Source organism: Monodon monoceros, unplaced genomic scaffold (assembly GCF_005190385.1).
Source record: "Monodon monoceros isolate NGI ecotype Baffin Bay Population unplaced genomic scaffold, NGI_Narwhal_1 Super_Scaffold_15, whole genome shotgun sequence".
Classification (NCBI taxonomy): Eukaryota; Metazoa; Chordata; class Mammalia; order Artiodactyla; family Monodontidae; genus Monodon; species Monodon monoceros.
The window spans coordinates 7,185,908-7,211,674 of NW_021703771.1; the positions used below are offsets into that span (position 1 = coordinate 7,185,908).

At 46.0% G+C, this 25,767-nt stretch overlaps 1 protein-coding gene across 4 annotated transcripts in view; it reads left to right on the forward strand.

Annotated features, from left to right (window-relative positions):
• The window catches only part of SMAP1 (small ArfGAP 1), a 148,740-nt gene that overhangs the window by 109,772 nt on the left and 13,201 nt on the right, over window positions 1-25,767 (forward strand). For all 4 annotated transcript variants that reach the window (XM_029223444.1, XM_029223443.1, XM_029223446.1 and 1 more), the window contains one exon: window positions 14,754-14,844. In XM_029223444.1, coding sequence (XP_029079277.1) covers window positions 14,754-14,844 — 91 coding nt within the window. The remainder of the gene's footprint in view (window positions 1-14,753; window positions 14,845-25,767) is intronic.

Below are 25,767 nucleotides of genomic sequence, written 5' to 3' on the forward strand. Positions count from 1 at the left end.
AGTCTGTTCATTGGTTGTTGCTAAAACACCTGATAACTTGTACACTCTGTTTGGTAGCCATGAAAGTTTTTCCTCACGTCCTTCCCTGCGTAGCCTCCCTAAGCTGAGGGCCCACATTTCTCCGGCAGACCATGAGACAGGAGCTTGTGGTTACCTACCTTTGCCCTGGTTTAAGAAGAAGATATAAAGCTGGAAGTGAAGTGTTGAAAGACAGCATCATATTATTCGGAAGCAGCCACAGCCAAGTGCCAAAGAGAGAGGATATCCAGTCTTCAGGAGAGAAGGAAGATAGGCCAGCTTGGATTGGACGGTAACGGGCGGGGGGTTGGAGCAGAAGGGGAGCGGTAATCGTAGTGGTGTTTGTAGTAGAGAGGCGAGAGTGCTATTAGTAACTGTAGTGGCAAGACAGCATTTCAGCTCACTGTGCCTTGTCTGAATGAGCACAGTCTCCAAACCCTTACACATCAAGGTGACTCTTAGATTCTGCCGTTAACTAATAAAAGTAAAAAAATTAGAACATGGGTTTATTGCATGTGAACTGCATAAATGGCAGTTGTTAATTGTGGTTGTGTTGGTTGTGCTAACATTAAATTATATCTTTGGATGGATTTCTTACCAAATTACTAGAATACTTGTAACATGATTTAGACATACTAAGTATCAAATAATGTTATCTCCTAATAATATATAAATAACATTCTGAAATAAAGTAACTATAAAGTATCAGTTCTGTTCTTTGCTAACAATGTTTTCACTTTATTAACAGATATTTTACTTTATCAAAACCAAGAACTTTAAATAGACAGACACCCTCTGTGTTTGAGAATTGAGTGAGTGGTTTCTGACGCTCAATTTCAGTTTCCGCTGTAGACTTAATGCATCATCTTAAGGCAGACAATGAAAGGATGAAAACCTCTAGGTTTCTTGTGATTTAGTCATAAATTGCTGTAATTTCTAGAGAGTTCCCAACCTGGCTATGAAGGAAATCTTGAAATAGTGTTAAGATATCTGATAAAGCAGGCTGACGTTCATGTGGTACCACTCAAGTGTGTTTGGTAACACTGTGTTCTCTCCTAGTACCTTATGGTGCGATGAAACGTAAAACTACCAGCTTCCGAGATATTAGTGAAGACAGAGAGTAGGAAGAGTCAGGTTATAATAGTAACATTAAAATCTCAAATGTTGGGCTTCCCTGGTGGCGCAGTGGTTGAGAGTCCGCCTGCCGATGCAGGGGACGCGGGTTTGTGCCCCGGTCCGGGAAGATCCCACATGCCGCGGAGTGGCTGGGCCCGTGAGCCACGGCCGCTGAGCCTGCGAGTCCGGAGCCTGTGCTCCGCAACGGGAGAGGCCACAACAGTGAGAGGCCCGTGTACCGCAAAGAAAAAAAAAATCTCAAATGTTTATATTTTTTTATGTTTACAGTTTACAAAGCACTGTTGTAATACTTATCTTATTACCCTCACTTATTCATCCTCTAATGTTCTTCCGTTCTTCAGCCGTGTTCAGTCTGCTGATGAGCCCATCACAGGCGTTCTTCATTTCTGTTGCATGTTTTTGATCTGTACCATTGTTTTATTCTTTCTTGAAATTTCCATTTGTCTACTTACGTTACCCGTCTGTTCTTGCATGCCGTCTACTTTTTCCATTAGAGCCCTTAGCATATTAAACATAGTTCTTTTCAATTCAGTCTGATAATTCTCACATCCCTGCTATATCGGAATCTGGTTCTGATGCTCATTCTGTCTCTTCAAACTGTGTTTTTTGCCTTTTTGTACACCTTGAAATTTTCTGTTGAGGCTGAACATAATGTACTGGCAAAGGAACTCCAGTAAATAAGCCTGTAGTAACGTGGCAGTGGGGTGTGAGGGCGGGGCAGTGTTCGGGAGTCCTGTGATTAGGTCTTGTCTTTTGCTGAGACTGTGTCCCTGGGCTGTGAACTCTACAAGTGCCTCTGCCCTTCCCCACCATAGGTGGGACAGGATGGCCTGGGTGGGCGGGGGCGGTGTGCTGAAGTTGGCTATTTCCCTTCCCCAAGTAACAGAGTTTGTTTATGCAGCTTTCTTAGCCGTGAATTGCCTAAATGGTGATAACAGTCCTTTCTTTCCTCCTGGTGTAGGGAGGATGCCTCCACGTGGGAGATTTATTTTCCGCTTCAGGTGGACAGAGGAGGGTCAGAGTGTTTCGGGCTTTTTCTTAATATCTTTTAAGAAACTATCTTTTTTTTCCCAATTAATATCTTTTTTTTTTTCCTCAAGCAGCTTTGATTTAGAATAATCAATATGTCACTGAGGCATATTTTCGGGTAGCCTGTCCTGGGCCCCAGCACTACCCTGGTGTTGGTTTCTGCTCTAGTGAGTTATAATTCTCTGTATTCTCCAGTCTTCTCCAGTTTGGGGTGAGGCTTGGGGAGCGGCTATGGTTTGCCCGTGATGTTACTTCTCTGATGGATCTAAGAAGAGTTGTTGATTTTTCAGTTTTTTACTTGTTGTTGTTAGGATGGAGTGATGACTTTCCAGCTGCTCACATGCTAGACCAAAAACTAGCCTGGGTATATTTATCTTAGTTACTGTTTTAGTAGTCATAAAGTCAATATGACAATTATTCCTTTTTTACTGAGGCCCAGGGACAAGGCCAGCTACATAATTTGCAGCCACTGCAAACTGAAAATTAGAGGCCCCTTGTTAAAAAACAAGAAAAAAGTACCATTAAAGGTACTAAAATATAAAGCTCTTTTTTTTTTTTGATGTGGACCATTTTTAAAGTCTTTATTGAATTTGTTGCAATATTGCTCTGTTTTATGTTTTGGCTTTTTGGCCACGAGGCATGTAGAATCTTAGCTCCCCGACCAGGGATCGAACCTGCATTCCCTGCATTGGAAGGTGAAGTCTTAACCACTGGACTGCCAGGGAGTGCCTATAAAGCTCTTTTTGTTCTTCTGCAGTCTCTCCACTTGTCTCTCAAAGTTGATTTGCTTTTAATGGTAGAAAAATTAAAAATTTACATCATTAACATGAATTTTATTACTCATTTTTATATTCCACAGTGAAAATCTTCATTGCAAACACAAGAGCACATAGATGTGGAATCATCTAAATTATACAATTTGTGTTTCTTAGCGTGTACATGCCCATGAATTTTGCTCTTAGGCGGGAATGGTGGGCACTGGTTCCCTAGGCCAGGGATTGTGGGTCCTTGGACTCTTTAATCAATAGAAACTGATAAGAAGCCAGACGAGCGATTCAGGCAAGGCTTTGCTGGGAGCCCAGGGAGCAGAACCAGGAAGCAGGTGCCCTGGCTCGTGCCCCGAGGGGTGGCGAGCGGGTCCCTTAAATGGGGCGAGGGTAGGGGCGGGTCAGTGGATCGGGCAGGAGCAGGGGCTCAGGCGGTCTGCCCACCCCTGGTGGCGCTGTGTGCAGGGCTCATGCGCAGGACCTTCTCTTGCTCCCAGCTCCTCAGAAATGGCGGTTGCTTTGTGGCCTCTTTGTATCTTACTGGTCGTAACTGCCCCAGCTGCACATGCACACAGTTATTTTTAGTCCTGTGCTGTCACGTCTTCCCTGTAAGTGGTCTGCTGAGTACGAGGCGAGGAAGGTGCTCTGGGTCTTTCCTGGGCCTTAGAATCACGCCCCTGCTGCCTTGTGTGTTGGGAAGAGAAGGCGTGGCCCGCTAGGGCATCAGCCCCACCTCGCAGTGTACCTCTTGCCCTTGTCCCGCACCGGGGTTTGTGCTCACGGAGCATCGTGGGCCCTGGTCCACTGGATGAAGCGGGCAGCGAGGCACCAACCGAGGGGACACACGCAGCTTCTCTGGAGCGTCAGCTTACCTTCCCTTGGCCCTTTGCCCTTTGCATTTACAAGGTCAAGTTCAAAGATAAAATGAAGAATTTCCAGATGTAATTGCAGAGTATTAAACCTCTGTGGGCTCTGGGGGCTGTGCAGCCTATGCCTGTGAAGTGACCCTAATCAGAGGTGTCAAGTGACCTGTTGAAGCTTCCCATACAGACTGGGTTTAAAATTGGGCTGTTTTTCCTTTCCTCCCTCCCTCCCTCCCTCCCTCCCTCATAAACCCTGGTGTCGAGGGCTGACGTTCAGCAGGTCGCAGTGAGGGAGAGCCCGACCCAGAAGCAGGCCGGCCGAACGCTTTAGCACCAGGTCCTGGGAATGTGCGTGTGTGACGGGCAGGCGGTGGCCCCCTCTCAGCGGTGCCCCATTTAATTGTTTTCTTTCTTTCATACTTTTGCTAACAAGTAAGTGGTGAATTATAAAAAAACTACCTTCTTTTTCCTTCTCTGCAAACCTCCAGACTACTGTGTAGACAAGGGTAAGAAATTGGGGTGGGTATTCGCAACTGGGTCCTCCTAAGAGTGAAACCGGAAGTTGGAATCACAAGCACTGAGTGGGGTTGTCCCGAGCAGACTGGGGCGTCCGGCCGCCCTGCCACCCTAGGGCCATGCGTCTCAGAGGACACCTCTCAGACGCTTGCGGAGCCCTGGCCTGCTGCTCCTCTGAGCTTTTACTCCATTACTGCGCCGCTCCACACGGAACTGGAATTATGTTTGTGTCCGTTTGCTTGACCAGAATATACGCCTCTTAAGCTTAGCAACCACGTCTTAACTCATCCTTGTGTCTCTAGTGCTTACGCTTCTGGCGCGTATTTATGAAAGGCACCCTCACAACCACCAGCAGCTGCCGGTTTGGAAGCCCCGGTTATGTGCCAGCCACTGTGAGAAGGACTCTATATATTATTTTAACCCTCACAAAAATTCTGCACAGTATTCTTTTAAGGGAGCTTGCCCATGTAGGCACTCGATGTTTGTGCTGAGCGGTGAGAAACTTTGCAGGCCTGATGTGTGAAGCATGTAGGCCACTCTTTGAGAAGCTGTCCCTAAGTCAGGACCCAGGAGTTTAGAGAGAGGCAAATGTCCAGATCTTCAGAAGGAAAATGTAAGTGGGTCATGAATGCTTGTATCATTGTCTTGGCATGAATTCTATGCAGAACTCAAATGGAATTTTCTTTCTAATGACTTAGTCCTTTTTTCAAAGTGTTAGCAACATTCACTAGTCCCTGCATGGGTTCCCTAAGAACAGTTCCTGTCAGACTAAGCTTAGGTTCCCAGATCTCCTTCTGGTCCAGAGGTAGGCAGCTGGGCCTGGTGAGCAGGCTGTGGGTGGACTGAACGCCGGATGGACGGCTGTGCCCGGAGAAGTGCAGGGAACAGAAGTGAAGTCAGTGTCGAGGGAGCTCGCTGCATTCCGCGGGGCTCAATCCTGGACCTCGCTCTCTTCTGCGTTTTTATTCACTCAGCGTATCATTGTCATATTGTTCGCATTTTCAGATGACCAGGCAACAAAGGTTAGTTAATAAGCCATTGCACGATAGAATTTAGTCCCTCAGAAACTCTTAGATACAAAATACTGACAAATTGGGTAACAGTAAGATTCTGAAGTAAAGGCACTGGCACCTCAACTGCCCTGAATATGATAGCACAGAAGAAAACGTCAGGGACTTTTAGATGGCGGAGGGCCTGGTGTGAGCGCGTGGTCTGCCGTGGCTGCTGGGAGTTGGTGCCCCATCTGTTCACTCCTCATTTCTCTGTTGCATGGCGGTGTCCAGAGACTAGAGGTAAGCGGGTAGATGTTACAGGCTGCCTGAGGAGGAAACTTTCTCATCTTCAGATTGTCTGAATATACAATGTGCTGTGTCATCATGTCCAGTGATTCCATAACGCCGGGGGATTTTCTTACCCAGAGTGGCCCTGTATGTGACATGTCCCAGTGGTGCTTCACGCGCCATGTAATGAGTTGAGTAAATGTCGTCTGAGGCTCCTTTGTGTTCTCAAATTTATATAAATCTTTGCTGCTTCTCCAGCCCAGGGACATACTGTTTGGGGTTGTAGTGTCCCTAGACCATGAGAGCCATTTACTGAAAGATGTCCATGTGGCTGGGGAAATCAAATGTAGATTACAGTTCGAAATCGAACTCTAAAAATACGACTTAAGAAAGAATATTAAATTCAAAACCAGTGTAATGAGAGGTTTAATGGGAAAAAGATCCATATGTATATTATAAAGAATGGTTAAAAAGAAAAAGGGAAACTTTAGCAAGATTCTAAATAGGTAAAACAGGAAGATTTGGGGAATAACCAAGAGTTGCGTGCAAGATTAATTCTCAGGTTGTATATAATTTGGTTGTGAAAGCACACGCATACAAACATGGTAATTATAACTATGAAAATATAGTAGGAATGTGGGACTTCCCTGGCCGTCCATGCTTCCACTGCAGGGGCCGCGGGTTCGATCACTGGTTGGGGAGCTAAGATCCCGTGTGCTGTGTGGTGCTGCCAAAAAAAAAAGATAGCAACTTGAACACCTGTATTTAGCTCAGCTCTTTCCCCAAACCTCTTAAATCTACAGTAAAGGAATTTTTAAAAATATTGGGAACGTAAGACAGTGATTTGTATTAATTATTGATATGCCATTGAACGGCTTCAATGGGTGAACAACATGGATAACACAGTCTGACTTCTGTTTCTGCTTTAGAGTAGAATATATGATGATGTACAACCCAACACCTTTGAGTAACTCGTCATTCATAAAGTTTTACTAAAATCTGTAGTAAAGGTGAAATCCCACCATTAGTATTTCAGAAGGCACCCGGACGAGGTAGTATTCTGGGAACTGTGTGTTGTTGAGTAGCTATTAGAGAATATTTCAGGTTTCAGGCTGTGATGGGGCGGCGGGTTCGTGTTCATTTTCCTGGGCGTTGCTCTGCTCGTGTCGTGGCCGCACACCCTGCCCCGCAGTGGCAGTGGTCATCTCCTTTCTCAGGGCTGTTCCTGCGCACTGCCCCGCGAGGAGTAGCTTTGTTTTTGCGACCTGCCTTGAAAATTCATCCAATTCCTAGCTCTGGTGGGCCGTTTGGGTCCTTGTGTAACATGGCTCAGCTTACTTTTTCAGCTTTACCTTTTATTCCTGACACTAGACCTCCAGATTAGGCAGGTGGGTCCGCCATCTTTTCCACACTCGGTTTTCTTCCCAGGGTGCCTTTACCAGCTCCTACCTTTTAGACTCCTTCCTGTCTTCCCTGCAGACCTCCCTGCCTTTGTATCACTTTAATATCCTTAACTTTAAAATGAGAGAATTAAACAATATGTTTTGTCTCATCTAGTTGTATGAGTCTGTGAATGTTAAAGGAAGCTGATTATAGACAAACTAGTTAAGGCATAATTTATGATGTAGTCAGTTTTTAAAGAAAAATTCTAATAATTACGTCTAGACCGTAGAAAGTTGTCTTACATATTAACACTATTATTTACGTTAATTGGTCAACTGAAGAATAGTGAATCACATTCTAGAGGCTCAGCTGTTATTTCTGTTGTTTAAAGGCTTAGGAGATGCTGGTAAATGTAGGAGTTGGAAACTAAGTGGTTTTTGATTCAGTTACATTCTGTGATGTAGTTTTATGAGTTACGAAAGGATTGGCCAGTGAAGTTTCTGCTAATACAGGTTTTAATAATTTGAATGAGACATTTGCTCGGTATGAATCTAAGGAAAATTACATTTTTATAAAATTGCTTTATCTAAGCAGACCTGGGTTCTTGCTTGTTAGGAAAGTTTGTTTAATAAATTATAAATTGCCTAATTTTACCCATTGACAGCCGGCTGCATTCTTCACTTATTAAAAGGCAAATTCCATATGTGATGTTTTCAGTAGCAGGAGAATTTGAAGTGGAATGATTCTGTACATACTGCTTGAATATCAAAAGGGTGACAGTTACATGAGGGAAAATGTGCCTCTCAGGGTCTTGACTTACTGTTCTGACACCGTGTTCTGTGTCTGCCCCAAAATCTAACAAGACAATAGCATTTTCATTCTTAAGTCTTCTAAAATTTGGCTTTATATGATAGCTGTATTTCAAATATCTCAATTTTATCTTTATTCTTTGCAAAGTACAATGGAATTGGTACACTATAGAGCAGAAGGTCAAATTAATAGTTTGTGTATTAATATTTTTGTTTGAGGTTTACTGTTTTTATATCCTGAAAATATGTGATAAATAGGACTGCTTGTGTTACAAGCAAGTCTGGTAGAAATCAGGTGTGTTCATTTCAAAAGAGCTTGCTCAGGAAGGCATAACCTGTTACACACCTGTTTGTTTATTACACAACATGTTTAACTGGAATACATTGTGGGAATCTACTTGTAGTTCTTCTCTGACATTAACCTGGTTCCATATGTGTATATTCTTACATACATAAAGATAGGGAGTGACAACTATGTTTAGCTGTAGAAACTAAGTACACTTCAGAGTGGCCATTAGACAGGGTTTCCAGGATGAACTCAGGGCGCATCTCTTTTCTTGATAAATCCAGGCTGTTTAAAGACTGTCACAGGCGGATTTAGAGGATTTTATTTTAGAGTTTTTTTGAACCTCCATAATGGTAATATATAAACACAGATTTTTTGAATTTCCTGGCTCTATATTTTTAGATATTATTACTCAGCTAAGGCTAGGAAGGCTATTCCTGTCATGTTACACAAAGATCTATGAAAATAATTATAAATATGGCTGAGAATTAAATTTCAGTTATTGGAGAGTCACTCAAAGAAATTGAATAGAAAATTAAAATCTTTTTATGGATATTTAACTCTAAAAGGTATTATTATAAGCATTATTCTGACTAGAATTTCAGGAAGATGTCTTACCTATGTAGTTTATTGCTGTGGTACATGTCCTTCAATTTTTAAATATGTTTTAAAATACAAACAATGAGGTTACTTTCTTATGTTTACATTGACGGGCAAAGAAGAGTATCATCTGAATTCAGTCTTTGTAGTTCTCACTAATGCATATAAGGCAGTACTTGGATTACTGTGCAGTTACAGAACGATCTCTAAAATGATCTCCGCCACACACCGATGTGTTCACGATGCTGCCTCAGCAGGATTTGAGGTTGAAGGGATACAAAACAGTTTTTAAAGTGATCAACTCTTTTGCCATTTTGATTTGTGGGACAGCCTATGAGATGCCAGCTGTAAGGGTCACTCGTGTCTGAATTATTGAAATCCATGTAGAGCAGCTCTATTTGGAGTGGTCGGTAAGGTTTAGGGCATAGACATTGCTCACTCAAGTGAGCTGACCCACTGTAGCAGCAAAGGAGCAGACCATCTCTAGAACAGTGTTTCTCAGCCCATGACTCTGGTAAGAAATTTGTTTTACATTATGGTCCAGCCTTCATGCGCTCACATATGTGCACAAATGTGCAAAACAGTTCATGAGTGCTTACCTTTACTTTGTGCAGTGTGCTCTGTTTTATGTTCTATTTCATTTTTTTAATACCAAAAAAAAAAATCTAGTTGTTATACATAAAAGGGGCTTTAAGAACCCACTGGCGGGCCGCATCTGTGGTTTGATGAACTCTGTGTCGGACGTTTCCTTATTCTCGCCTCCATGTCTCTCTTTACCCTGCTCACCTACACACCTGCTCTCTGTTATGCAGTTTCCTGTGGAAATGGTTGACATACACCCGTTTAAAACTATGATGCAGTCGAAATCCAAGGAAGAAGAGAAACTCTTGGGATGCGTGTAGGTGTGTGATGTCTGGAAGGAAAGATACTTTCCAGATTGTCTGCAGCGGTGCTGAGGGTGGGAGCCCAGCTTGTGAGCGGGCCTCGGTGTTACTTGATTTGGCGTTTTCTCCCCTTTCCAAACGTTGGGGGGCGGGTAAGTTCATACTCAGTAATGTTTTCAAAGGTAGTTCTCTAATTGAGTGGGAGGATAACTTATAACCAGAATTTGAATTTTTAAAAAGAAATCATTTTAGCCTGAAGAGGTTCTGGATTCTTAGACTGTAGAAAGTGAGTAGGAAGGGATCTGTCACAGGTTTGTGCTGTGCTTCTTTGCACGGAAGAAGATTCAGTAAAATATTATACCAAAGAAATCAATCTGAATTGAGGGACAGAATATAAATTTTAGTTACTCTGTCCCCATTTGGCATATAATATCTGACCTCAGTTAATAATGTAGAATGAATGAGTTTGCCCATATTATCTAAGTTTATTTTCAACTTTAAGGCTTTCTGATTTTAAGTTAAGTCAGGGATTAGATTTTTAAGTGCCAACTGAACATGTGACACTTGCATATATAATATACAGAGCACTGCAAGGAGTGTGACAAGGGAAGGCCTGCCCCGGGAGGATTTTAAGTTTGTGCGCTCTCTCGTGGCCATTTAATCCCCCATTTCTCTTGCAGATTTAAGTGTTTAGAGTAACATAGGTTGTCCAGTTTAAAAAAAAAGGAAGGAAGGAAGGTCTAGCAGTTTAAGTATTCAGTTGAAAAGATTGCTTACTTTGTTACTACAAACTGTGCTTTCTTTGAAATTATTTTGCTAAAAAGCAAGGTAAGTCTTACCTCTGTTGGAGGTTGAAAAAGAGAATGCAAAATGAATTATGTTAAACTTCTGAGAATTATATAGTTACAGGCTGATAATTGTGTATTTGGGAAGGTTACTAAGAGTCCACCTGCTGATGCAGGGGACAGGGGTTCGTGCCCCGGTCCGGGAAGATCCCACATGCCGCGGAGCGGCTGGGCCCGTGAGCCATGGCCGCTGAGCCTGCGCGTCCAGAGCCTGTGCTCCGCAACGGGAGAGGCCACGACAGTGAGAGGCCCGCGTACCACACACACAAAAAAAGAATTGATATCTATAATGATTGGTAGGCTAATTAGTTAAAAAGCTGATTCTGAGCGGGAGACAGTAAGTGACCAGAAACAAGTAAGGGGAGATATATATGTATGTTCTTAGAAATTTATGCATTTGTACAGCTAACAACAAATGAACTCATGTAACAGCTGAGCTATGAGTTCTTTAGGTAGCTGAGGAAATGATCTTGTGGGAGTGGTTTGAGAAATAAATGAGCAAATGAATGAATGTTTTATTTTCTTGGCATAAGAGAGGTGGGCTACATATTCAGTGGAATATTACTCAGCCATACCTTACTTTAAAAATACTGTATTGCCGAAAGAAAGCTAACGATCATCTGGGCCTTCAGCAGGCCGTAGTCTTTTTGCAGGTGGAGGGTCCTGCCTCCGTGCTGGTGGCCGCTGGCTGATCAGGGTGCTGGCTGCCGAAGGTGGGGCGGCTGCGGCAGTTTCTTAAAGTGCCTGGCAGTGATGATGTTTGCCGTGTGGATTGACGCTTCCTTTCAGGAACGGTTTCTCTGTTGCATATGATGCTGTTCGATAGCATTTTACCCACGGTAGCATTTTTTCAAAATTGGAGTTGTTCCTCTCAGACCCTTGTGCTGCTTTATCAACTAAGTTTATGTCATATTCTAAATCCTTTGTTGTCATCCAGCGATCTTCACAGCATGCTCACCAGGAGTAGATTCCATCCCAAGAAACACTTTTCTTTGCTTCTCCGTAAAAAGCAACTCCTCATCTATGAGAGTTTTATCCTGAGACTGCAGCAATTTAGTTATTGGGTTGGCCAAAAAGTGCCTTCGGTTTTTAATTAAAATAAAGGGCACATTTTTCATTTTCACCAAGAACTTTATTGAACAGTATAGTCACCTCTTTTTCCCACTACCTTCTGCCATTTTTCAGGCAACTTCATAACTGCATCTTCCAAAACTTTTTATCTTCTTGAGCAAAGGACTGTTCCAGATGCCTTTTACAGTCTTCCAGGGAATTGAAATTTTTTCCATTAAGAGAATTTTGTAAAGACCGAAATAACTGGAAATCCAAAGGTGCAATGTCTGGTGACTACGGCGGTGGAATCAGAACTTCCCAGCCAAGCTGTAACAGTTTTTGCCTGGTCATCAAAGAAATATGTGGTCTTGTATTATTCTGATAGAAAACTGTGCATTTTCTGTTGACTAAATCTGGGTGCTTACTGTCGAGTGCTGCTTTCAGTTGGTGTAATTGGGAGCAGTACTTGTTGGAATTAATCGTTTGGTTTTCCGGAAGGAGCTCGTAATAGAGGACTCCTTTCCAATCCCACCATATACACAGCATCACCGTCTTTGGATGAAGACTGACCTTTGATGTGGTTGGTGGTGGTTCATTTCCCTTGCCCCACGATCTCTTCCGTTCCACATTGTCGTGCAGTGTCCACTTTTCATCTCCGGTCACAGTTTGTTTTAAAATCGGAACATTTTCATTACGTTTCAGTAGGGAATGGCATGCGGAGATACAGTCACGAAGGTTTTTTTCACTTAACTTACATGGAACCCAAACGTCAAAGCGATGAACATAACCACGCTGGAGCAGATGATTTTCAGCGCTTGCTTTGGATATTTTGAGTATGTCGGCTGTCTCCCGCGTGGTATAACATTGATTGTTCTCAATTAATGTCTCAATTTGATCGCTATCAACTTCAACTGGTCTACCCGACCATGGAGCATCGTCTAGCGAGAAATCTCCAGCACGAAATTTTGCAAACCAGTTTTGACACGTTGGATCAGTCACAGCACCTTGTCCATACACTGCACAAATCTTTTATTGTGTTTCCTTTGCATTTTTACCTCTCTTGAAATAATAAAGCATAATTTAGAATTTGACATCTTGATGTCTTTGTTTTAAAAGCACGCTGATATGACAGCTGTCACATACAAGCTAACAAAATTGTTTTGAATGAAGTTAAAGACAACTAAGTGCTACTAGAGACATCTTACAGAAAAAACTGAGTGAATCTTTTGGCCAACACCATACATCTTCAGGCTCCACTTCTAATTTTAGTTCTCATGCTGTTTTCACCACATCTGCAGTTCCTTCCTCCATGAAGTCTTAAACCCCCCTCCAAGTCATCCATGAGGGTTGGAATCAACTTCTTCCAAACTCCTGTTAATGTTTGGACCTCTTCCCATGAATCACGAATGTTCTTAATGGCATCTAGAATGATGAATCCTTTCCAGGTTTTCAAATGACTTTGCTCAGATCCATCAGAGGAATCACTATCTGTGGCAGCCGTCTCCTTACAAAATGTATTTCTTAAAGAATAAAACTTGAAAGTCAAAGTGACTCCTTGATCCGCGGGCGGCAGAATAGACGTTATATTACCAGGCGTGAAAACAACATGAATCTCGTTGTCCGTCTCCACCCGAGCTCTGGGGTGACCAGGTGCGTTGTCAACGAGCAGTCACATTTTGAAAGGAACCTTGTTTTCTGAGCAGTACATGGCTTAAAACACTCAGTAAGCCATGTTGTAAACAGATGTGCTGTCATGCAGGCTTTCTGTCCCATTTAGAGAGCACAGGCAGCACAGATTGAGGGTAATTCTTAAGGGCCCTAGGATTTTTGGAACGGTAGATGAGCATTGGCTTCCACTTAAAGTCGCCAGCTGCATTAGCTCCTAACAGGAGAGTCAGCCTGCCCTCTGAAGCTTCACAGCCTGGCAGTGACTTCTCCTCTCCAGCTATGAAAATCCTAGATGGCATCTTCTTCCAATAGAAGGCTGTTTCGTCTATCTTGAAAATCTGTTCACCTTTATGAATTATCTCAGCCGGATCTTCTGGATAACTTGCTGCAGCTTCTCCATCAGCACGTGCTGCTTCCCCTTGCACTTTGTTGTTATGGAGACGGCTCCTTTCCTTCAGCCTCATGGACCAGCCTCTGCTGGCTTCAGACTTTGCTTCTGCAGCTTCCTCATCTCTCTCAGCCTTCAGGGAATTAAAGAGAGTTAGAGCCTTGCTCTGGATTAGGCTTTGGCTTAAGGGAATGTTGTGGCTGGTTTGATCTTCTGTCCAGACCATTGAAACTTTCTCCACATCAGCACTAAGACTATTCGATTTTAACTTCCTTCAAGAACTTTTGTTCTGCATTCACAACTTGGCTGTTTGGTGCAGAAAGCCTACTTGTGGCCAATCTGGGCTTTTAACGTGGCTTCCTCGCTAAGCTTAATCATTTCTAGCTTTTGATTTAAAGTGAGAGACATGCGACTGTTCCTTTTCTTGAACACTTGGAGACCCCTGTAGGGTTACTCATTGGCCTAATTTCTGTATTGTGTCTCAGGGACTGGGGAGGCCCAAGGAGAGGGAGGGAGATGGAGAACCACTGGTGGGTAGAGCAGTCAGAACACACACAATGTTTTTTGATTAAGTTTGCAGTCTTATATGGGTGTGGTTCGTGGCTCCCCCATAACAGTTACAGAGTAACATCAAAGATCACTGATCACAGAGCACCGTAGCAAATATGAAAAGTTTGAAATATTGTGAGAATTGCCAAAATGTGACACAGAAACACAAAGTGAGCAAATGCTGTTGGAAGAATGCTCCACGCAGGTCGCCACAGAGTTTCAGTTTGTAAGCAGCGTGATATCTGTGAAGCACAGTAAAGGGAAGAGCGGTAAAACAAGGTCTGCCTGCACATCATATCAGGTTCCATTAGTGCCAGTGGCCTCTGCTCTGCTCGCGAGGACCCCGGGCCTGCCCGGCAGCAGGAGCGAGCGAGTATAATACACTATTATAATACTATAATAATGTGGAATGTTCATGTGAAGGTTTTAAATGCTTAGGAACAATTACATTAAGATTAAATTTCTACATTCACTGTTTTGGGGTCCTCGTGTCCGGTTTATCAGTTCAAGTTCAATGATTGTGTTTAAGTTTATAATAATGAATGCTCTAAGCTTTATCACACTATGCTTCTTCATAGGCTACATTACACTAACTTTATCAAAACTATGCCTAATTGGGGCTTAAAAGTCTTGTTCAGTTTATTTGAAAAAAAATAATAAATCTGATTATTTACTTTAAAGCTGCAGAAGAAAGAAGATCAGCAATTGGAGCCTAAAAAAAGTACCAGCCCTAAAAAAGCTGCAGAGCCCACTGTTGATCTGTTAGGACTCGGTAAGTAGTAAAAAAATACAAGTCATCATTAATTAGAGTTACAAAACAGTTGAAACGTTTACTTGAAACGAATATAATAGCTTTATCATCAGTGTGCCAAAAGATACCTGTTAATTGAATTTGAAAATGGTATGATTAGTGTTTTGAGTTCCCACCAAAAGGGAAATCTTTAATAAGGGAGCTGGTGTCTGTCAGCAGTGCCTTCATGGAAATACAAGTAATGAGTTCCTTGGGGAGAGAGGATAACAAAGTACTCTTCAAAGGCTTGGTGGACTGTGACGTCTCAGCATTTGAAATGTTTTCTCCCCCCACCCCACCCCGCCTTCTCTTTATTTAGTTTTGTTGGAAGGGGGGTCCCTTAGCAAAATAATTATGGTGTAGCCTTATTATAACATGTGCTATTTTAAAGGACACTTTAATTTTGGTTAGCTGAAGCAACATGCTTTATACCTAGATCTAGTGGCTAGATTCATTTTATGTGTCTGATGACAATAAGAATGTCTGTGCTCATTTTAATGTCATATTTATTCTTATGGCCGACAGATAGATGTTGTCTGCCTGGTGAGTAAACAGACGTCCATTCAAGGAGTGCTTGTACTGTCTTTATCTACAAATACTGTCAGCTCTTTTTACATTTTTCTCCTCTTCCTTTTAAAATAGCTTGATAAATGGTTATTTTTAGTAATATCTGAGCCTTCAGCAGTAATTAATTTAGAAATTTTTTTTAGTTTAGGGAAAGATTAATAACAGGAAAACAGTGAAAGATAGTTGGAAGGTAGAGTCGACCTTCATACACTGCTTTTCTAAAAATTGATCTTTGTTCTATTGAGAAAATTGTTTTCTGTCTTAAGAATTACAACTGAATGTTTTTGTCTTACTTAGGAAACTGGTGTATCATGCAGATATACCCCCTATAGATAAACATCTTCTATGGTGGTGAAAATAAGTGGTATATCAGAAATATAAAAATAGGGCTTAGTCCAGGGGCTCTAAATATAATTGTGTTGAATACTAGTTCTCATAATTTCTGTATTTTATTTCCTTTGCTATAAATGAGAAAAAAGACTTACTGCCACAGTACGGAAGGATCCTACTAGGACTCCACGCGCCTTTGTCTCGGCGGCAGCATTTCCTTCCCGGCCGTGAGTGCCTGGTTATCGGTCCATAACTTAGAAACATAAGAGCTGAGCCAGGCCTGGCCCTTACCCTACAGACTCGCTCACTGACCTCTCACCTCCTCCTGAAGTGTCTGCCGCGTGTCCGGGCGCCGTCGTAGGCACTGGGGAGAGAGCTGTGAGGGAAGACAGACGAAGGTACCTGACCCCTGTCTGGGGAAACAGTGAAGAGATAGTTAAGTAAGATACGTCATGGTCATGTTTGCTAAGTGCTGTAGCTAAAAGAGAACGAAAGCAGTGGTGTGATTTTAAGCAGGGTTCGGGGGGTGGGTGTTGGGGGCCCCCTGAGATACTGTCGGAGGGAAGACCTGAGGAGGCTGGGGCTCCCTGGCCGTGCGCGGTGAGGCCAGGGCAGGTGCAGTGGCCCTGGGCATCCCCGCCGGGAGCGGGCGGGGCCAGGAGGAGGGCCCTGGCGTGGCTGCTGGCGAGTGACCCCGGGACCTGACTAAGGCTGCTACTCTGAGTGTCCTGGAAATGCATTGGAGGATTCAAGCAAAGAAGTACCTCATCCGACTTGGGTTTTTTAGGAGCCCTTACGGCTACCCTGTTGAGAATAGTGTAGCAAGGCGAGGCTGCAGGCTGGTGAGACAGGTGGAAGGGGGGAGTGGCCACGGGAGCTGCGAGAAGTAGCCGGTTCTGGGCCTGCTTTGAGAGAGAGCGCCAGTGGGGTTTGCTGCTGGGTGGAAGTTGTAGGGTGTTTCCCTTGGGGAGTGACCCTGCGGGACAGGCGGGCCTGCTAGGCGGTCCCCAGGAGCCGCGCCCGGGGGACAGGTGGCGGAACTGGTCTCGGGTGCCCAGCCCTTGGTGCGGTGCTGCTGCGTAGTTGCGAGCCTGGAGCTCGACCCCTTACCTCGGCAAACGCTTGTTCCTCTCGCTCTCAGTGCGTGGGTCAGCGCGGGCGTCTCTGCCTTCCAGCCGTTCACTGTCACACGGTATCTCCGTTTGTCGAGCTCCTGTCCGCGTGTCCCTGCCTTCCACCACCCAGTCTCAGAGTCCCTGGGTTTTAGGGTTTGGGGATGGCAGCACCCCTCTTCTGGTGTCAGTGTCTGGGAGAGTCAGCCGCGCTGGCAGCGGCTCCTCTTCTCTCACTCACGGGCCTGTGATCGGGAAGGCTGCTGTCTTTTTAGACGGGGGAGAGCGTCAGGAACCCGTGTCCTTAGGGGAGAACCGAGGTCTGCTTAGGGCAGGAAGGAGTGGCAGTGTTTGAGGGAGAGGTTAAGGGCATAGAGAGGGCTTTGTGGGCGATGGGCGATTCTGGATCGTGAGCTGGAACAGCTCCAGAGGTGGCAGGGTGGGCGCTAGGGTCAGAAAGAGGGATTGGGGGTCTTGCTGAGGGAGTGTTAGCAGCAGGAGACCGAGAGCCCTACCCAGAGCACATTGCAGCGCTTCCCTCCTGCTGCTTCTCAGTAACCTGAAAGGCACTTCCAGACTTTCAGAGAACAGCACTCCCAAACCGGATCGATAGTTGCTGTCGCCCTTGAGCAGCAGACTGTTTTTCTGCTGCCCAAGGTGAGCGTGGCGCTCTGGTTTTCCCCTGTAAAGTGAGACACAGTGGGGAGGAGGGGCAGGTGCCTTGCAGTCTGATTTATGGTCGTGCAGAAAAGATGGCATATCCCCATGTGAATGAGACCAGAACAGGCGTAAACTGAAAACATTTGCAGGAAATACAGAGAAAATTCCCACAGGGTTAGTTCAGTTACACAGCCATGGCGGGCCAGGATCCCAGGGTTACTGTGCGCTCAGGATCACGTTCAGTGGACTCCTATAGCGTGAGAGTCAAGATCATGTTTTAGAAATTCGAACTTCCCTTCAAACGGCCTTTTGGCAAATCTTTTTTTTAACCTGTTTTCTTCGGCTCACTTTTCCAGATCTACTCCCCATCCCAAGGTCAAATATAAAATGCTGTCTGTATACTTTCTAGCAGCAAGGGTCAGCAAATTCTTTTCTGAAAAGGGCCAAAGGTTTTTAGCTTTGCAGGCCTTACTCAGCTGTGCCCTGTGATGGGCACGAAGCGTACACGAGTGTGTGGGTGGTGACTGAGGCTGAGCTCTGCTGGACTTGAGGATGTGCTCGATCGTACCTGCAAGGGTGACTTTGCCTTTGGATGTTAACTCACGTTGGAAGCTTGTAGAAATACTATTTATTCAGTGCTTTACTGTCTGATATCAGAAGTGGGGTCATCGACTTGGTTATTACCTGCCCTCTGATCTTGGAAATAACCAAGATCTTAGGGCCCCTCTCGACTGAGGCCCAGAATGAACAAGCCCTGGATGCTCCAGACACAGACCCGCTTGCCTAGAATGTGTCCCCCGCTGTGTGAGAAGAGAATTGAAACTGGCTTCCAGGGCCTGTGCTCGCCACGCCCCTACACTGTATGCTCCTGTCTGTCCTCACATGATGAAAATTGACAGACTGCTTAGCAGTTGGTTAGGATAATCCCCCAGGCTTTTTTTTTCTTTCTTTTTCTAGAAGATCCCATCTGAGATTAGAGTCTTCAGGGGTGAGCACCGGCTGTCAGTGGAAGGCTTGAGCAGCATCGTAAACTGCAGGCTTCAGCTCAGTCTCCCCAGAGGTGGGGAGCCCTCCGCGGGTGTCTGTTCCGTGTGCGCACCGCTGCTGCCTGCTCCCTGCTCAGGAGGCTTTGACCGCAGGCCCATTGGGCACGGGGCGGGAGGTGTGTGTGTGTGTGTGTGTGTGAGTGTGTGTGTGTGACTCGGGGACCTCGAAAGAGCTCACAGAGAATCGACTGTGAGCTCGGTGATGAAAATCATACTGAACTATAGAGATGTATTTAGATAGAGGCTTCCTCAGTTTTTTCTTAATTGAAAAGCTCAAAGGAACATAAGTACAGCTTTGGGCAAGTTTTAAAGTCTTCGCTTCATGCCTCTGTTTCAGGAAATAAAAGCATTAGCTTATCACAGTAGCCAAGTTCAGGTGGGTTGACAATGCTAGTTAAACGTGGTTTTTAGTAAATAACCAGCTTAATTATCTAGTAATATATATTCCAGTTTTATATAATGAGAGGTGAATATATTACTTTTTTTCCTTAAATTTTTTTGTTTTTATAAGATTTTCTGGACAGAAAACAAACTAAAGGATGAAACACCCACAGAAAACACTCTAGTTACCTTTAAAGCAGAAAACTCCTGCAGGGAGATTTCTGTTTTTCAAAGGCCATACGCTGTCAAGTGAAGCAAGCTTGTGACTGGGCGGACTGAAAGAATGCCAGCCGTGGCCCAGCCCTGGACCCCGCCTGCGGCCCGGAGATGTACACTCGGCGGATCCGGGGCTTGGGCTAGTTGTGTGCCACCCCTGTTTTCCAGGAGGGAGGAAAAGGGCCGCTCTGTCTAGCGTGAGTGCCCGAAGTAATTTTGTAGTCTGTTACGCTTTTCAGTTATGGCTTAAAACCCGATAAAAATGTTTATTTTTTCTGCTGCCAAGAGTATGGTCCGCGAACGATTATAGACTGTTATTACCCTTTCAAAAAGGAGGTCTCGGGAATTGGTGGTAGTTCTGTGTGATCACACCTGTGGAGGGAGAGCAGGCAGGTGGGGGCCCGCGTCGCTGGGGGAGACCCGGCTGCCGGCAGCTCCTCGCGTGGCCCCGAGTCCGGGCTGGGAGGCAGCCGAGGGCGACAGGCAGGCCAGCGGGAGAACCAGCACGGCAACCCGGGGACGAGGGCGCAGCCCTGCCAGACCTGGGCCGAGAGCAGGAGGGCATCTTCACGGGCCTCCGGGGACTGTGCCGGCCACAGGAAGCAGGCAGGCGACGCTCAGGTGTTGAAGGAGCGAACACGGCTGTGGATGAGGCGCCTCGTGACTGCAGGTGGCTGAGCGTCTGAGCGTGGCTGAGATGGGCGGCGTCTGACAATTGTAGCGGGCGAGCAGTTTGGGGGGCGGCGCGGGGGGCGGTGAGGTCCGGAGCCGGGCTCCTCTTTCCTGCCCACTGTCCCGTCACCCTCGGAGCCCTGGCTCTAAGCTCAGGCCCCAGCCCCCCGGCCTTAGGACCACGTCCAAACTTTGGTGCAGCAGTTGCTTTTCTCAGGAGGGAAAACTTCTCCCAGAAGATCCCCCAGCAGAGTTCTCAGGGACCCGCTGGGCCAGAATTGCATCCCGTGGCCTCTCTCCAGGGCGGGCGAGGCCTCTGCAGTGGAGACGGCTCTGCAGGCAGGAAGCCTCTGCGCAGCCCCTGGCCCAGGTGCGTGTCAGCCTGCGACGGCCCTTCAGCGGGGAGCATACTGTACACACACACACATCTTTGCCCCTTTTCCTTCTTCCCCCCACTTTTTTTTTTTTTTTTTAAATAGACAAGGATACTGAAGCTGACAGAAGTTGGCTTCCAAGGCGCGGCTTCTGGACGACAGAACTGGGTTCAAACCCAGTTCTCCCTGACTTCACAGTCCAGTCTCGGCTCGTAGATGAACCGCAGCAAGATGTTTGACTCAAGTAGTAATTAAATTGTCATCTTGTTACTTTAAGAAACACTGAGATAGTGCCTACCGAGTGCCAGCCACTGTTTTGAGTGTTTACAGACATTTATTCGTTGGATCTTTGCAACAGCCCTGAAATTGGTGAACTACCGTTGTTTTCATTTTACGAATGAAGAAACTGAGGCGCAGAGAGGTTAAGTAAGTTGCCCAAAGTCACACCATTGGTAGATTACAGAGTCTGACCCGTGTTCTTAACTGTTAACACTGTGTTGAGCTCTGATAGGAAATGAAATTCCGAGACTGCCAGCTGACACTGTGTCACATAAGACAGACATTAGGCCCATTTGTCCAGGGAACAGCTGGCAGCATCGTGGCACGGGGGAGCCCTGGAGTTAGAGGCGGTGCCCTGGGCTCTGGCGTCTTCACCAGGAAGTGAACGCAAGAGCCTCTCCGTGGTTGTTGGCCAGAGCGTGAACGAGTGGATCGTGTGACATAGGCAGCACAGTACTGTGCACAGAGTGGGGAGCACGTGTCTCTGTGGGGACTTGTCGGGGGCGGGGGTGCCCGGGGCTCCTGCGGGAGGTGCCGGGGAGAGCGATGGCTGCAGAGAGAGCTGACCTGTCCTATACAGTCTGGCTTCATACTTGCAGAGTTCTTGTCTCTTGAGGCTGTAAAGTGGTACAGAAGTGTTTGAGATATATATCTTATATACATATGAAAGCTGTATATTTATATAATTTTTAAAGAGCAATCAGTTCTACGACGTTTACTTCTGAAACCGCTTCTCAGCAGTTTCAGATGCTCTCGGTCAGTGTGTGTGTCCCCTGAGAGGTGGCGGCACTGCGGACCCCTTTCAGCGCTGTCGTACCCGTCCACAGGGCACCCCCTGCCCCAAAGTCCCCCAGCTTGCGGGGACCTGCGGCAGGAGGGGCTTGGAAAGGAAGGGGTAAACAGAGCAGGAGGTTCACAGCAAATGTTAAGGCCACTCAGTCATTTCAGTAGATTAGCCTAAAAGCCATCTACTTAGCAGTAAGAAAAGTTAACTAAAAATTAAAAATAAATAATTCCACTTGACTCTCAGCCATCTTTTTTTAAGCTTTTGAAAACAGTTTGAAGCTTGAAAATTTTAATATGCTTCAAATGAATGTCTGTGACTTGAGTTTACAAGGTAACACACGTGGGAGTTTATTTCATTTCATAAGGCAAGTGTGTGTTTTAATATAAAGGAATTCCAAGTAACATTTTTATTAAGGAAAAGGCTTTAAATGGTTTCTTGAGTAGAAAATGAAAAGGGCTCTTTGAGTAACATGAAAACATACAAAGTTTTAAGAAGAAGGAGTTTTGCCGTTAAGGAGAGCATCACTGCATCTCATGGAAGCAGGCTGCTTTCTTTGATCCGTGCTGTTTCCACTTCAGATTCGCTCCTTCTCAGGATGACGCCTCACTAGTTACGGGTGAAGAATTAGACTCGGCACCTTACATTGCAGCCAGGGTGTGCTCAAGGCTGAGTGTTCACGGTCAGTCAAGAACAATAATGAAAAACATAACTTCCACTACTTACCATGTCCCTCTCTGCCTTACGCTAGATTAGTAATACACAAAATCTCATGCTGCTCTTTGAGATTTTTTATCATTTGTGCAAATAGATTATGACCAGCTAATGCCTCTGACATTCAAGTAAAGGATAAATTCATTAATATTTACTGAGCACCAGCCAAGTTCACGGGACTCTGGTAAATACGGGAGAGCACAGCTCCGTTTGTGTCTAGTAGTACAAGTGGGGATGCATCCACGTGCAGTCTGGAGATGAGAAGACAGAGGACTGTTGTTCAGGGAAGAGTGGGATTGTGGAAGAGAGATGTTTGTGAAAATTCAGCGTGAAACCTGGCATAGTGCCAAAATTCACAATTTGCATTTTATTTTCCTCCACTCAGAGGTTACTTTTCTTGCTGCTGCTAGTCAGAGGAGGAACAGATGAATTTTTCATGCTGTGCAAACTGACGTCAGGCAAACTCTCACGTGTCCTGGGGGTCATCTTTAGCATGAGTGGGCGCCGGGCAGGGCGAGCGAGCCCCCAGACACACGAGCTCCTCGCGCCTCCCCTTTGTAGAGTATCTTGTGATTTAAAGCCCGTCTGCTTCTTGTTGAGCAGACAGCTTCGGATGACCGACGGGTCAGGGCTGTGATGGTGCTTGGAGCAGAGCTGTGGAGAGGGGAGTAGGGAGGAGGTCGACCCAGGCATGGGCCGTCGTGTGTGTGTGTGTGTGTGTGTGTGTGTGTGTGTGTGTGTGTGTGTGTGTGTGTGTGTGTGTGTGTGTGGTGTGGTATGTGTGTGTGTGTGTGTGGTGTGTGTGGTGTGGCGTGTGTGTGGTGTGTGCGGTATGTGTGTGTGTGTGGTGTGTGTGGTGTGTGTGTTGGGGGGGGCTGTGGCTGCAGCGATGCTCCAGCTGTGGACAGAGTGATGCTGGAGGACAGGGTTCTGATTGAGAGAGAACTGCAGCCTCACTGCCACGGTGGCCTGGAGTAGGGATTCCAGCTGGGATGCAGTCGCGGTACCGAGGTGGCGGGTTGTGTGGCGCTGAGGCCGTGAGACCAGGAAGGGGGACGGCAGGGGTACCGGCAGCAGTGGCTGCAGGATCTTCCAGGAGAACGTGGACTCAGAGGAGGAGGCTTCCCGGGAGGAAGGCTCAGCGAGGGCCAGATGTGGGGGAGTGCAGAGGGCAGAGACCAAGAAGGGTTTGTAACCAGACCACTGGTTCTTTTCAGAATCAGTGTCATTATTTCCCTTCTTCTCCCAACAGAAGCAGGATTGCCCCCTGACTGTCGTTTTTCCCCGCGGCTCTGCTGTCCCCGAGAAACCCTCTGGTCTGTGTTTGGAAAGCATTTCAATTCACCAGTATTTGTGGAGCTTTTGCTCTGTGCCAACACTGATTGAGGAGGCAGCTGCGCCCTCTTTCTGACAGCATGGGGGGACAGGGCCTAGGCAGTCAGTGTGGTGCAAGTGTGAGCATGTGGGGCGTGCCCGTCACACTCAGTGTGTTCACATGCCGACAAAAACCAAAAATGACATTACTTATATTAAGGCACCTGGGAAGGCTGCCGCTTTGCAGCCCCTGGATTTGGGGGGGAGGAGTTGGGAGGCTGCCTGGCCAGCGGGGGGGGGGGGGGGGGGGGGGGGGGGGGGGGGCCCGGGGGCGGGGCCGCGGGGGTCGCAGGGCTGGGGGCGGGGCCTCGTGCACTCAGTGGGGAGCTGGGGCCCAGGATGGCGCCCCCGACTGGGCGGTGAGGCCAGCCCCACCCTCTGTGCCCTCTTCTCGGGAGGTGGGGCAGCTGGCCCGGGAACTGTTTTAACCTTGGACGCGGTAGGGGCACTGCTTCTGTTTGGGGGAACCAGGAAAGGCTGCTCAAAAGGTTATAGCAGTTGAGTTTTCCATCTGTACCGCCAGACTTCTGTTGAAATCCTCGTCTTATTGTGTCAGAATCTCTGGAGGTGATGGGGGCGTTAAACTGAGACACTTTATATAGAGCTTGATCAGAGTACCCGGCAACAGAACTTAAAAATGTTAGTATTAATAGTGGGTTATTAAAAATCCAAACTGTTCTATTCTTATTTCCTTTTAGTTTATACATGGTATCATTCAAAAGCATTTGGAATGGGCCAGGAAGAAGACGCTAAATATTGTTTTAAGTACTTTGTTTACCTTTACTCATTTGGATTTTTGCTGTCAGGTGAGTTCTGGTATAGCCACGATTAATAGAATCGACAGCTACATGGAAGGTTTCTAGATGATAGAAATGGCCTTCATGACGTTGTGATATTTGAAATGCTACCTTCTTTCTAAGCATCTACCAGTGTGATGATGTGAAGTAGGCCAGTAACTGCGCGCTGGGCAGGCCTTCTGTTCGTGTGAGATGTAGCACTGATTTTTAACAACTTTCTTTCTTTGGCTCAAAACGTTTAAGCTTTTCTTGTGAATTTCTGGTATGTGTGCAGTATAAAACAGTCGTCTACCAACTCGGTTTTCAGATCAAACATTAGTCTGAAATCTTAAGGTAACTAGAAAGAAAATAGTTGCCCACAGGCAGCTAATTGTAGGCTTGATGCCTTGCCTTTAAAATGGAAATTCCTTCCCTGTTTTACTGCATTGTCTTCATTTCTTGTTTGCTCATTTCCTCTTCGAGGGGTCCTTTGTGCTTCATTATCCTTCTTTCTGGTGTTGTTCCAGCTAAGTTTCTGCCATTTGCCTCAGGCTGTTCTTGTACTCTGGCGCTCTCATTCTGTTTGCTGTCCACCGGCTACTGTTTCTGCATGTTGATGAGGGGGCCTGCTCTCCCCGCCCCTGCAGCCGGGCAAGGAGCCCGTGCGCACGGGGAGGTGCTGTGCGTGCAGGTCCTGATGCGCTATCTGCACAGACGGCCACTCCCGCCCTGGAGGCGCTGCGTGGCCTGGCCCTGGGCTCCCCAACCCCTGGAGGGGGAGGTTTCCATTGGTCTGGGTGTGTGTGCATGTGTGCCCATGTGTCTGTACACTCAAAATGTAGCCCATGTGGATTTAATTATTTTTCTTACATTATAGTGCTAATGTAAACATTTACATTGTTTAAACCATTTAATTTGAATAAGACTTACTCTTTCTAAATTTTTAAATGTTTATCTGAAAAACTGCTTTTAACATCTTGGTATTCCATGGCTTTTGTGGCCTCTGAGCTTCTATTTGATCGGCGAGGACTGTGCCGCTGGTGAACCCTTGATGGAGAGGCCGCGTTGAGCTGCAGTGGTTGTGACGGGGCTGCCCGTGCGGCCCAGGTGCCCCTCCGTGGCCGCACCGGCCGGGCCCCTCACTGTACCCTGAGGATGCTGGGCCTGGCAGGAGGATGGGGGCGGTGGTGTGTGTGTGTGTGGAGACAGGCTGGCGCGGAGTGGTTTCTGAACTGTTGATGCCACTGCTTCTCTAACTTTGTACTAATAATTATTAACTATGTAAGGGTTGGTTTTTAATGTTCAGACTTTTAAGTGATTTCTTTATCTACAGCTGTAACTACATGACTTTTGTGTAATGTGGCTTAAAGAAAGGAGCACGCACTGGTCCAGGGCTCAGAAGACTTCATTCTAGTACAAGTTTTGCTGCTTCACTAGGGAAGCGACATTGAGTCTTTAATCTCTCTGTGCCCTGGTTTCTGTAACTGGGGGTGATGGAAGGAGATGCCTTCTCATCCTCCATGGAGACAGAAATGATAACGTGGAAACGTTCTTTTAGAAAGTCCAGGAAGCAGGTGATGTTTATAGTGAATGGTAATGATTACTAGCCTTCCCCTGTCC